This window comes from Choloepus didactylus, assembly GCF_015220235.1.
Source record: "Choloepus didactylus isolate mChoDid1 chromosome 13 unlocalized genomic scaffold, mChoDid1.pri SUPER_13_unloc1, whole genome shotgun sequence".
Classification (NCBI taxonomy): domain Eukaryota; kingdom Metazoa; phylum Chordata; class Mammalia; order Pilosa; family Megalonychidae; genus Choloepus; species Choloepus didactylus.
In genome coordinates this window covers 959,082-972,956 of record NW_023637588.1, presented here as the reverse complement: position 1 = coordinate 972,956, position 13,875 = coordinate 959,082, and the positions used below count along the sequence as shown (strand labels likewise).

General features: G+C 37.2%; 1 protein-coding gene across 1 annotated transcript in view; it reads left to right on the top strand.

Annotated features, from left to right (window-relative positions):
- The window catches only part of LOC119524778 (bile salt sulfotransferase-like), an 88,531-nt gene extending 75,334 nt beyond the window's left edge, over positions 1-13,197 (top strand). The window contains exons 4-6 of the mRNA XM_037823430.1: positions 8,144-8,238; positions 9,670-9,844; positions 13,085-13,197. Of these exons, the coding sequence (XP_037679358.1) occupies positions 8,144-8,238; positions 9,670-9,844; positions 13,085-13,197 (383 nt within the window). The remainder of the gene's footprint in view (positions 1-8,143; positions 8,239-9,669; positions 9,845-13,084) is intronic.
- Positions 13,198-13,875: the final 678 nt, after the last annotated feature.

Genomic DNA, 13,875 nt, shown 5'->3' with positions numbered 1-13,875 from the left:
AGCAGCCCATCAATTTTATTGATTTTCTCGAAGAACAAACTTCAGGTTTTGTTGATTCTTTCTATTGTTTTCCTGTTCTCAAGTTCATTTATTTATGCTCTAATCCCTGTTATTTCTTCCCTTCTGTTTGCTTTGGGTTTGTTTTGCTCTTCTTTTCCTAATTCTTCCAGGTGAGTAGTTAATTCCTCAATTTTTGCTTCTCTTCTAAAATAGACATTTAGGGCAATAAATTTACTGCATCCCATAAGTTTTGATATGTTGTGTTTTCATTGTCATTTGCTTCAAGGTATTTACTAATTTCATTTGTAATTTCTTCCTTTTACCCACTGGTTTTCTAAGAGTGTGTTGTTTAGCCTCCATATATATATGTATGTGAAATTTACTACCTTCTTGCTGTTATTTATTTCCAACTTCATTCCATTATCATCTGAGAAAGTGTTTTTTATACTATCAATCTTTTAAAAATTTTGAGACTTGCTTTGTGAACCATGTTGTCTGTCCTAGAGAGTGTTCCATGAGCACTTGAGTGAAAAATGTATGCTGCTGTTGTTAGATGTAGTTTTCTATAAATGTCTGTCAAGTCTAGTGCATTTATCATGCAATTCAACATCTTTATTGACCCTCTGTCTATATTTTCTATCCATTGATGACAGTGGTGTATTGAAGTCTGCAACTGTTACTGTAGAGGTATCTACTTCTCCTCTCAGTGTTCTCAGTGTTTGCCTCATGAATTTTGGGGCATTCTGTCATTGTGCATGAATATTTATGATTGTTATGTTTTCTTGATGAATTGACCCTTTTATTAATATATAGTGTCTGTCCTTGTCTCCTTTAAGTGTTTCACTTTTGAAGTCTAATATGCCTGATACTCATATAGACACATTCTTGTTTGTGTGAAATATATTTTTCTATCCTTAAGCTCTCAGTCTTTTTGCCCTTGTGTCTTAAGTGAGTTTCTTGCAGACAGCATATAGATGGTTCCTGTTTTTTAATCAATTCTGCCAGTCTGTGTCTTTTTATTGGGGAGTTTAATCCATTAACATTTAGTGTTATTACTGTAGGGGCAGTACTTTCATCTACCATCTTGTCTTTCAGAGTTTATATGTCACATCTTATGTTTTCCTCTCTTCTTTTACCTTTCCTGATAATCTTAATTTCTGCACTCTTCTCCAAAACTTTTTCTCCTGTCTTTTCCTATCAGCCTGTAGCACTCACTTTAATATATCTTGTAGTGCTTGTCTTTTATTCACAATATCTCTCAGTGTCTTTTTTTCTGAAAACATTTTAATCTCTCACTCATTTTTGAAAGACAGTTTGGCTGGATATAGAATTCTTGGTTGGCATTTTTCTCTTTCAGTATTTTAAGTATATCATGCCACTGTCTTCTCATTTCCATGGTTTCTGCAAAGGAATCTGTGCATAGTCTTATGGAGCTTCCACTGTATATGATGGATTGCTTTTTTTCTTGCTGCTTTCAGAATTCTCTGCCTTTAACATTGGACAATCTGATCAGTAAGTGTCTTGGAAGTCAGTCTATTGGGGTTTATTCTGTTTGGGATACACTGCACTTCTTCACTCTGTAATTTTCTGTCTTTTATAAGAGCAAGGATATTTTCAGTGAACATTTCTTCTATTACTCTTTCTGCCCTTTTTCCCCTCTGTTCTCCTTCTGGGATACCCATAACATATATATTCATGTGTTTCATGTTGCCACTCAGCTCCCTAATGCCCTGTTCATATTTTTCCATTTTTTCACCACCTTTTCTTTTGTATGTATGAATTCAAATGCTTTGTCTTCCAGTTCACTGACCCTTTCTTTTGCCTGTTCAAATCTACTGTTGTGTTCCTCCATTGTGTTTTTCATCTCCTCCATTGTGCCATCATTCTCATAAGTTCTATTTGTTATTTCAGGTATATGAATTCTTCTTTAGGGTCATCCAGTGTCTTCTTTATATCCTTCTCCTCTTTTGCCATATATTCCCTCAGTTCATTGAACTGATTTAGTGTTAGTTGCCTCAACTCCTGTATCTCACTTGATCCATTAATTTGTTCCTTTGATTGATCCATATTTTCATGTTTCCTAGCATGGCTCATTATCTTAAGTTGTCTAGGCATCTGATTTTCTTGATTAGTTTATTCTGCATTTCATTTTCACTCTTTTACCTGGGGGGTTCTTGTCATTTGACTTTGTTCTCTGAACTTTTTTGTGCTGCTCAGCTTATTTTAGACCTCTAATATAAGTTCTATTTAGCTCACTTCTTGTTTTTCTGTTACTTGCCCTGCATCTATGTAGCCTGTTTGTGAGAAGACCCCCTCAGATATGGTCTACCCAAGTCAGGTTCACATAGTCTACAAAGGCCCAGATCTCAGAAGGAGGATATGGTGTTTCCCTGGGAATGAGACCCAACTCTGAGGCCTCTAGAATCTGTGCTTTTCCCCTATCCTGTCTGGCAGGTGGCACTTGCCAGCCCACAGCTCCTCCCCCCCCAGAGTAAGGAGGTATGGAGCCTTTAGTTCTCCCAGTGACTCTGATCCTGTTGAGGGCATGGCTGAGTGAAGCTGCATTGTCAGTTCCAGCCCCTGGTGTCTGAGCTCCCAGAAGAAGGACTGCCAGTTGAGCTGGACCTCTCTCCACTCTCCCAATCCTGGGAAATACAGTTGTCTCCAAGGAGCACTATTTCCTTCTCCCCTCTCCTCTTTGGGGCAAGTCCAGCTTAATTCCTTGGTCAGCCTGAGTTGCCAATTAAAGACAGGGGTGCAGACCTTCAGAAGTGAACTTGGAGTTCAAAGAAATTCTGGGTACTCTGTCTTTCCACACTCAGACTAGCCTAGAACTTCAACTTGGGCTTTCTGATAGAAAATAACCACATATGTTACCTTTAGATTTAAAAAATAGAAAAGAAAAACAAGGAAAAAGGAAAAAAACAACAAAAGGATACCTTCAGGGCAAACCTCATTAGATTTCAAAAATGAGAATCATTTACAGAATGATGTTTTATCCTCAGGGCTTGAAAAAGTGGCAGTCCCACCCCTTTCAAAGACTCATGCAGTAGCCTTGCTTTCTTAAAACACTGGAGTGATTGCTACAACAAATCCAAGTAGTGGGGAGACCAACTTTTTCTCAGCCCCACCCACCTAAATTATCTGGGAGGCACTCAGACTCTCTGCCATCTCCATGGCAGATGGAGAAAAAGAAGTCCCATTTAAAAGCCTTTCCCCAGCCTGGACATTTTGTCAGTGTCAGAATAGAGCATTTAAATATGTATTTGGGCTATTGCCTTTAATTACCTCCAACAGCATCAATCCCTCCCATGCTGTGGGCTACTGAATTCCAAAAGTATGAAGTCAGTGAGAAAGGATAAGGGTCAAAGTGTAGGGGGGGGCTTTTTCTGGGGCCAGGGAATGTGTGCTTGCTTTTATATGCCCTCCTTCTTGGAGCCCAGCACTTATTTAGCACCCACAGCTCCAAAAATTAGTTAATTAATTTATTAATTCTGCAGTTGAGGCTGGGTTGATCCCCCCTTCTTGCCCTCAGCAAATTATTCTGTTTTTTTTTTTCCCTTTCAGGAAGCCCAATGCAAGATAGTCCATGGGGTCTGGGGGTGCACCAGACACATCATCAGGGAAACACAATATTTGCTGCAATCTTGGCTTTTCTTTCAGTTCCAAACTTGTGTCTGATGTGTGAATGGTCAATGGAGACCCAGAAAACACAGTTTCATATAGTTCTTGGGTAGTTACCAGCTGCTCCAGAAGACAGACTAAATTCCGCACCTCATCACTCTGCCGTCTTTCCCCACCCCTCTACTCTCCATATATTTTTGAAAGTTATAGTTCCTTGGTCATTATTGGTTTCTAGCTTCATTCCATTATGGTCAGAGAAAGTGCTTTGGATAATTTTAATCTTTTAAAAAATATTAAGTCCTTTTCTGTGTCCCAGAATATGATCTCTCTTGGAGAATGTTCCATGAGCACTTGAGAAGCATATACATCCTGGTGTTTGGGGTACAATGAACTTTATAGGTCTGTTAGGTCTAATCATTTATATTAAGTTCTTGTTCCAGTTTGAAACTGATAGGTACCCCAGGAAAGACTATGTTCTTTAATGCAGTCTTGTGGTGGTACACATATCATGGATGGGACATTTGATTAGGTTTTTTTTTATGGAGATGTTACCGTCACAATTGTGGTTGACATATTTTGACTAAATCACTTCCATGGATGCATGACCTTTCCCATAAAGTGAGATCAGTAGAGTCCTTTAAGAGGGCTCACAGAGAGAAGGAGATAAGGAGTTCAGAGAAGCTGAGAGGGACAGTTTGGAAAGAAATGTACTAAGATATGAAATCTAGAGTTTGACCCCAGGAGAATGAGTTTGGAGATGCAGAACTAAGAGAAAAAGCCCAGAATTTTACCCTGGAGAAGCTAAGAGAGAACCCCTGGATGTTTAGAGAAAAATGCCCTTGGAGAACAAGCGAGGATTCACAGGAGCTGAGAGAGAAGGTAAGAGACAGAGAAGACCAGAGACATTTTGGAGAAAAACATTTTGAAGCCAGAATCCAGGAGCAAAGGACCAGCAGATGCCAGCCACAAGCTTTCCCAGCTGATAGAGGTGTTCTGGACGCCATTGGCCTTTCTTCAGCAAAGGTATCCTTTTGCTGATGCCTTAATTTGGACACTTTTATGTCCTTCGAACTGCAAATTTGTACCTGAACAAATCCCCCTTATAAAAGCCTATCCATTTCTGGTATTTTGCATGATGGCAGCTTTAGCAAACCAGAAGAGATTTTGGTACCATAGAAGTGGGGTGCTGCTGAGTTTGAAAATACCAAACATGTTGGAATGGCTTTTTAAATGGATAAGGGGAATATTCTGGAAAAAAATATGAGGATCTTAATAGTAAAAGCCCAGACTGATTTGAAGAGACTATTGGTAGAAATATGGACCCTAAAGATATTTTCAATGAGGACTTAGACATAAATGATGAGTGTGTCATTGCCAATTGGAAGAAAGGCCATCCTTGTTTTAAAGTGGCAGATAATTTGGTAAAACTGACTTGTGGTGTCTGATAGAATACAGAATTTGAAAGTGACAAGCAGGGATACTTAGTTGAAGAGATCTCCAAACTAAACTTGGAAAATGCAGCCTGATTTCTCCTTGCAGCATATAGTAAAATGTGAGAAGAAACATTTAAGCTGAAAATTGAACTGTTGGGTACTAAGAAACTAGAAATTGATGGTCTGGAAAATTTTGGGCTTCCAGAAAGTGACACTCCAGAAGATAGTGTGCCACACAAAGATTTAATGAAACCTGGAACCAACCAGCCATTTCAGTACAAGCCAGGATTGGAGATTGAGTTACCCAGAAAGGTTTTGAGGAAAGTTTTATTATCTGACCTTCTTCACCCCTGTATGCTGCATGCCAAGACAGCATTATTGCATGTGTGATATCTATATAAATGGAACCACTTCCAGTCTGGACCAAGAGGGACATAAAAGAGAAAGATTGATGGAAACATTTATTCAAAACTCAAACTGTGGAATCCAAGGTCTGGAGCCAAGAAATCTCAGGATAGGAGCGCAGAACAACCCATACATGTGAAGAGGGTGAGTTTTTGCCAGAGGCTGAGTTTGGGTTTTCCACTTCAATGTTCATGATGTGTGCTGCTGCCCCAGGCCTCAGAGAGGGTGGAACACATTCCCTGGGGATTAGGGAGATCCTGCTACCATCTCATTTTTCTGAGGGGTGAGATGTTTAGACATACTGAACTAAGAGATGAATCCCAGAGTTTGTCCTGGAGAAGCAAAGAGAGGACCCGAGGTGTTCATAGAGAAATGTCCTGGGATAAAAAGAAAGTATTCACAGGAGCCAAGACAGAAGCAGAGAGAAAGAAGCCCAGAGACATTTTGAAAAAAAAAAGTCATTTTGAAATCATAACCCAGTAGAAAACGACCAGTAGACTCTAGCCATGTGCCTTCCCAGCTGACAGAGGTGTTCTGGATGTCATCACCCTTTCTTCAGTGAAGGTTTCCTTTTGTTGATGCCTTAGTTTGGACACTTTTATGAGCCTTGGAACTGTAAATTTGTAACCTAATAAATCCCCTGTATAAAACCAATCCATTTCTGGTATTTTGCATTATGGCAGCTTTAGCAAACCAGAACAGTTCTCTATTTCCTTATTGATCCTCTGTCCAAATTGTTATATCTATAGAAGTGAATAGTGTATTGAAGTCTCACACTATTTTTGTAGAAATGTCTATTGCTTTCTTCAGTTTTGCCAATGTCCCTCATGTGCTTTGGAGCATCTTGATTGGGTACATAAATATTTATGATATTTCTTCTTGGTAAATAATCCTTTTATTTATATGTAGTGTTATTCTTTGTCTCTTTTGACATTGTGGCATTTAAAGTCTACTTTGCCTTATATAAGTATAGCTATCCCTGTTTTTTTTTATTTTTATTTTTATTTTTTTTATTTTTATTATTTTTTTTTTTTTTTGGTTACAACTTGCATGGAATATCTTTTTCCATACTTTTGCTTTCAACTTTTTTGTTTTCTTGGGTATATGATGAGTCCCTTGTGAACACCAAATAGATGGATCATATTATTTAATCCATCCTGTCAATCTGTGTTTTTCTAATTGGAGGACTTCAATACATTACCATTCAATGTTATTGTAAAGGCAGTTCTTGATTCAACCATATTATCCTTTGATTTTATTTGTCAGATCTATTTTTCTCCCTCTTTATATCCTTTAAGTTACTCTTAATAATACTCTTCAATTCTGTGCCCTACTCCAGACCTCTCTCTGTTTTTTGTCAGACAACCTTCTTGAATTGCATGTCTCCTGTTAACAAATTCTCTCAGCATTTGTCTGTGAAAATTTTAAACTTTCCCTCACTTTTGAAGGAAAAATTTGCTGGATAAAGAATTCTTGGCTGGCAATTTTTCTCTTTAACAATCTTAAATATGTTATACCACTGCATTCTCACTTGCATTTGTGCCTGATGGGTAGTCATCACTTAGTGTTATGTGACAGTGAATATATTTTGCAAGATGCTGTAATGGTGGATACATGACATTATGCATTTATCAAAACTCATAGCACTGTGCAACACTAAATGTGAACCTGAATGTAAGCTAGAATCTTTAGTTGGTAATGTATCAATTTTGGTTCATCAATTGTAATAAAATTACCAAACTAATGTAAGATGTTAATAACAGAAGAAACTTTGTGGAAGAGGAGAAGGAGTATATGGGAATGCTGTACTTTTGACTGAATTTTTCTATAAACCTAAAATTCTCTAAAAATGTCTATTCATTTAAAAAATCTAAATGGTAAGAATGAGTTGTATCATAGTTGCATCTCAGTACATAGAAAATGCATCTGAGATTTTATGGTTTTTATAATCATTATTTTATTATACACTGCTAGAGGGAAGGATATTGTCTTTTTCCCTTTCAACAATTCACAAAATAAAATATTTCCTTCTCTTACATAAATGAGCCTGAAGGTGGCCACTGTGTGTTTTTACTTGATCACAGCAGCCTGGGTCTGTTAGAAAAGCCCACTGGTGCCAAAATCAAATTCTTACACATCCACTTATTTTAAAAATGGCCCAATTAAGAAATTCTTTGCCATTTAGAGTTGACCTGCAATGCCTACCCTAAAAAACTGTCCACGAATTGTGGTTACCATTGATAAGATAAAACTCTGCACTTATAAGCCCCCTGACATCTTTGGCACCTCATAGCTTTTTTGTCAAGAAGCCCCTGTTGTGCAAGCCCCATGACATTGCCTAGATACAAACCCCTGCCTCCACCCCCCACTTTTCTCTTTCCTGGGAATTTTGGGGGTTTCCCCCTTGTATGCTTCTCCTAGAGGCTTCCTCACACTCTGCATCTGGCATGTTTCCTGATAAGAAGGACTGCTTTTCCCACTGCAAATCTGTCAAAGCTAAAACATCATCCCCAATAAATGGCTTTGGCATTCCAAAATGCAGTGGTCAAAACTTTTTCTTGGTTAACTCCCAACCCTCAAATTCAAAATAACTAAATCCACTCTAGGTATGGCAATAAATATTCCTTGAATATGAGTATGGGAGGAATTATTAACCTTCATGTTTTTTTATCCCCATACAGTGACTTATGGACTTTGGTTTGATCATACTCTTGGATGGATGGAGAGAAGAGATAAGAAGTGTTTCTTACTAGTGTTTTATGAGGACCTGCAGAGGGTAATTTCCTTTCTCTGGCCCTCCTAGGGTCAAACAGCCTTCTCTCCCTTCCCAGATATTTCTTCATCCATGCAGAAGCGTTCATAAGAGGAAGTGTGAGACAGTGGCTAGGAGCTTAATGCTCAGAGCCAGACTGCCTATTTACTGGGTAACTTTGACAAACTCTTAACTACTCTGTGCCTCAATGTCCCCATTCCCTAGCCTGAATAATAATAATTTACTGACTTTTGAGAACAAAAAGGAAAGTATCAACAATCATATTTCCCATAGGATATGTGTTTAATGCATGCTAGCTATAGCATGTTTATAGGTATATTTCTTCCACACGTCCTTCTGATTTTAGCATAGGACACTCTCAGAGAGTTAGGCCAGAACAGCAGCTGACAATCTTCTACTCTCTTTGGTTTATGCACATTCTCAAATCTGTGCAATGTATGCTTAACACATGGAAATTGTTATTTACATACATGAAGCTGACCCAAACTGTCAACTCCTGCATCTCATGAACATGTTCTATGCAGGCACCTAAAATCATCCTCAGCTTGGGGCCATTTCTATTGGATGGACTATTGAACTGCAAACTAGTCCCAAGTCATTTCACATAATCTTTCAGAGGCATTTCCAGATTAGAGTGTTCCCAATAGAGGTCCTGGGGTGGAGAGTGGGGGTGATAGACAGAAATATAAATAATCTCTAGATTTCATGTGATTACCCACCCACACCCATCCTGGTGCCAATAACAATGGTCAGTTTTTATCTAGACCTTTATCTATGCCAGATATACTTCTATAAAGTCATTTATTCAGTGGCATTGTTGGCCAGCTGGCCACTGAAATGTTAAATTCCCCTTTGTAATGATAGAGCTTTTTCTGGAAAGTGGCCTGCCATGTAGGGACTATATTTCCTAGTCTCCCTTGCATCTAGATGGGGGCATGTGGCTTGGTTTTGCTAATGGAAAGTAAGTGGAAGACTGGGGTTACTTCGGGAAGAATTGATGAAGAAGGAAGTGCTTCAATCCTATGATCTTCTCCAACTGCCAATGGAAGAGAGAGGAGTGTGAGGATACGATGGAGGATTGAGCCACAAAACAGCAGAAGGCTAGGATTGTAGTCATATTAAAATGCACATGACTAACAAAATATACACTTGACTTTATGTGAGCAAGGAAAAACTTAATGCTAAATATAGAAAGCACCACAGAAGTATATTATAAAAAGTGCTGTTAGCCTCTCTAGTAGCATTCTTATAGCCACCTTATGTGGTGTGCATTTTTATCTCCATTTTACAGATGTGAAAACTGAGACATGTGGGAGTTCAGAAAATGTCAGAAGGTCACACAAGTATTCAGTGTTGGACATTGATTAAGTTTCAAACAGCTGGTTCTAAAATCAGTCCTTAGAATCAATATCTGTTGTCAATTTTTCCCCTCAGGACATTAAGGGCAGTGTGGAGAAGATTTGTCAGTTTCTTGGTAAAAATTTGGAGCCAGAAGAATTTGACTCAGTACTCCATAACAGCTCCTTCTCAGTCATGAAAGAGAACAAAATGTCCAGCATGGTTCAGCTTATCATCCATGCCTTCACTGAAGCACCAATGCTGAGAAAGGGTGAGAACAGATGGGCTGGGGGACAAGATTGCATCAATGAAATAGATTGTATGTCAAAATTCATATAAAGCACAGGGCATGGAAGCAACTGTGTTTGAATATTGACTGCCTTGTGTTTGATTTTTTGAGAAGAATGGTCATTTGTCAGAATAAAGATTAAAACATGGCTGAAAGGATCATGGGAAGGAAGGATCAGAAGATATACTGTTTTTCCCTTCTTCTGAAAAGTGGTTACTCCTGTCAAGGTATCAGAGAGCTCCAAGCATCAGTATCCCCCAGCAGATATCAGGTAGTTAGATGTTCTGGGTCACCTTCTTTTTTTATCTTTTTATTTTGAAGTGATTAGAGAGTCAAAGAAGGTGCAAAAATAGTACACAGGTTACTTATGCCCTTCACCCAGTATCCCCCAATGGTAACCTCTTTCATAACTATAGTACAATATTTAAGACTGGAAAATTGACATCAGAAAAATCAAGAGGCTGCATTCAGAATTGACCAGTTTTATATGCATTCATTTGTATGTGTGTGTTTGTATATTTCTATGATATTTTATCACATATGTGATACCACTGCAATCAAGATACAGAATTATTCCATCATCACAAAGACTTCCCACATGCCACTACTTTACAGTCACACCCATTCTTTTCCCTGCACCATCTCTGACATCTGGCAACCATTACTCCATCCAAAATCTTTATAATTTTTTCATGCCAGGAATATCATATAAATGGACTCATAGATCTGTCAACTTTGTGACATTGGCTTTTTCCCCCACTCAGCATAATAACCTTAAGATCCATTCAAGTTGTTGCATGTATCAATAGTTTCTTCCTTAAACTGCTGACCGGTGTTCTATGGTATGGATGTGTCAGTGTTTGTTTAACCATTCATTCATTGAAGAATATTTGCGTTGTTTGCAATTTATTTGTCATTGCAGACAAAGTTTCTATTATCAATTATGCATATATATTTTCTGGACATTCATTTTTATTTCCTTGAGGTAAATGCCAATGAATGCAATATGGTAACTATATGTTCAGTTTTTAAAGAAATTGTAAACATTTTTTCCCAAGTGCTTGTACCATTTTATATTCCCACCAAAAATGTATGACGGATAGTCTTTAGATGTATTATTCACTTACCAAAACTATTGTCAGGTATGTACTCTCACCATTTTTAGCCCATGTGTAATTGGTTAGGCAGAATATAACACACAACATCTTTAACCACAATCATACCTAATCTTAGACCCCTTACCCTGTTCTTGAAGGCATCACAGATCCTGATTATAATCCAACCCAGGTATTTTTAGCCATTCCTCTGCTTCTTTCCAAGCCTAAAATTGACCCCATCTTTGTTATATCAACTGCTCCCTGGGCTACATCCATACTGAAGTTTCCTTCCATCTATCCATACCACATATTTCTTCTTTCCTATATTATCCTAAATGGAAATAATCCATGGAATAATAAACACATTACAGGAGATGGATCTGGATCATTTTCAAGAAATACAAAATGATTATATCCTAATCAGAAACATATATATATATATATATATATATATATATATATATATATATATAATGTTTATATATATATATATATATATATATATATATATATATATATATAATGTTTATATACATACACACATGCATACATATACATGTATATCCTGCTTCATATGGGGGAAATAGAGCTTCTAATTATCCAATCTCAGTAATTATAGAATGAAATACAAATGTCTTATCTCTCAATTGCTGAATATGAGGCTTATGTAATATCAGAAATTAACTTCAAAGAGGTTAGGAGTGGCAATGCATGCATTTGATCAAAACTAACTTCTGTAACAGAAGGAAGTCTTCCATGAAACAATTGCTTGGATGTAAAATTAAGATTAAGATTTGAACATACACCAAGATATTTTTAATAAATAATTGTTTTTTTAAGAAGAAACCTGCCCAATTATTGAATGGGTATCCTGCTTTCATAGATGGTGAACTCCACCACATTGAATGTTTTTGAGCAAGAATAATTTGTTCAGGATATTTCTGGTGAGGTCCACGTCCATTTAGGATCCAATCCTTATATAAGGGATAGTGGAGAAATTGTCAAGGCCAATAGATCTGAAAACTAGGTTTTCTGTGTTAAGTCACTGGCTCTGCCTTTTATTGGCTGTTTGTCCTTTGAAGAGTCCATAGTAAACTGGGTAAAATGTTCATTGTAATAAGAACTCCTACCTCAAAGTTTTTTGTGAGATTAAAATGGATAACCTATGCAAATAGATATTATCCATTGTGCTACTCATGGGGAAAGTATAATGATACCAACTTATCACCCATATGAAAAAGAATTTTGATTTATGCATCAACTTGGATGGATCTCAAGGCATGCTGAGTGAAAAATGTCAGTATCAAAAGGCCACATACTGTATAATTCCATTTATATAACATTTTTAAAATAATGAATTTATAGAGATGGGGAAAATATTAATGATTTATGGGGATTAGCAATGGAGGGGGAGATGGTGGGTGTGACTTGAAACTAGTATGAGAGATCTTTGTTGTGATGGAATATTTTATGACTTACATGAATATACATGTTATGTATATTATATTATATTATATTATATTATATTATATTATATTATATATGGGGTAAAATGACAGAGGATTAAACACACATTATAGAAATGTCAATTTTCTGTTCTTCATATTTTCCTACAGTTCTCTAGATATAACTATGGAAGAAACTGGATGATGTGCACCCAGGAAATCCCTCTACTAGTTTTCCAACTTATCATAAATCTACATCAAAAAATAAAAGAATACAAAAAATGTTACTATCCATTATATTATTTAAATATATTGAAGTGTATTATACATAATGGATAAAGCAATTCTCTCAGCTGTTTATGATTATTGTCCCAATAAGGAAGTTGGGGTTCAGAGAAGTTAAACAACTCTCTTGGGTTTCCCAAGCTAGTACAGAAGTGGGATTTCAAATCTCATCTGTGTGATACTGTACTCACTTGTAGCCACTACTCCACCCATTCTTACTTGTGCTCTTCATTGACTTTGAGCACAGGGAGCAGATGCTCATGTTACTGTTCAGAGCAATCACTGACTGGATTGATTAGGTCATTGGGAGAAACCAAGGGGTAGTCAGGCTTGGTTGTATATCTGGGGCTTTATTTCTCTGATTTGATACTTTTCCTTCCATCTCTGTCTGGCAGGAATTTCTGAGGACTGGAAAAACCACTTCACAGTGGCCCAGAGTGAAGCCTTTGACAAGCTTTTTCAGGAGAAGATGTCACATTTGGGGCCAGGATTTTTCCCCTGGCCATGACGCTGTATCTTGCTTAAGGTTTCTGTGTGATAGTTTGTTGGGCAGGAAACAAGTGATTACCTCTTAGCAACTTTTTTTTTATCCCACACTTCTGATTTGACTAGTAGTTAATATCATGGAACAAATAACAAAAAATCATCTTCTTTCAATGGTTGAATCTCAACTGATGTAGAGTACAAGGTAGACACATCTGTACCTATTCATTAAAGTGGAATGATTAAAATTATATGGTACTCAATAAATAGAACAAATATCACTTTTGAGTGGCCATTTCTTTAAAACAACAACCAAAATATTTTCTATTAGGATTGTCAAGGATAAGTACAAGATAAACCTGTTCTCTGTCATAGGATGAAAGGAACAGAGTAGAAGCAGCATCACACACTTAGGGATCAAATTGTTACCTTTATGCCTGATGAAGATCATGTTGGGGAACTAAGTCTATTTTTGGCCTCTCCCACAGAAGTGTCTGATATATCCCACAGTATAGCATTGCTACAAGAAAAGAAAAGGGAGCAGGTGTGTGCTCACCTAGTTGAATTAGAACGGGTCCCAAGTCATTCTTTAAGTCAACAGGAGTATTCCATGAAAAGCTAAATGCAAAAAAATTTGGTACAGCAACAGTAATAGAAAACTTTGATGAGAAAAATATTTCCCAAGTCCTCCCTGTTGATTCAT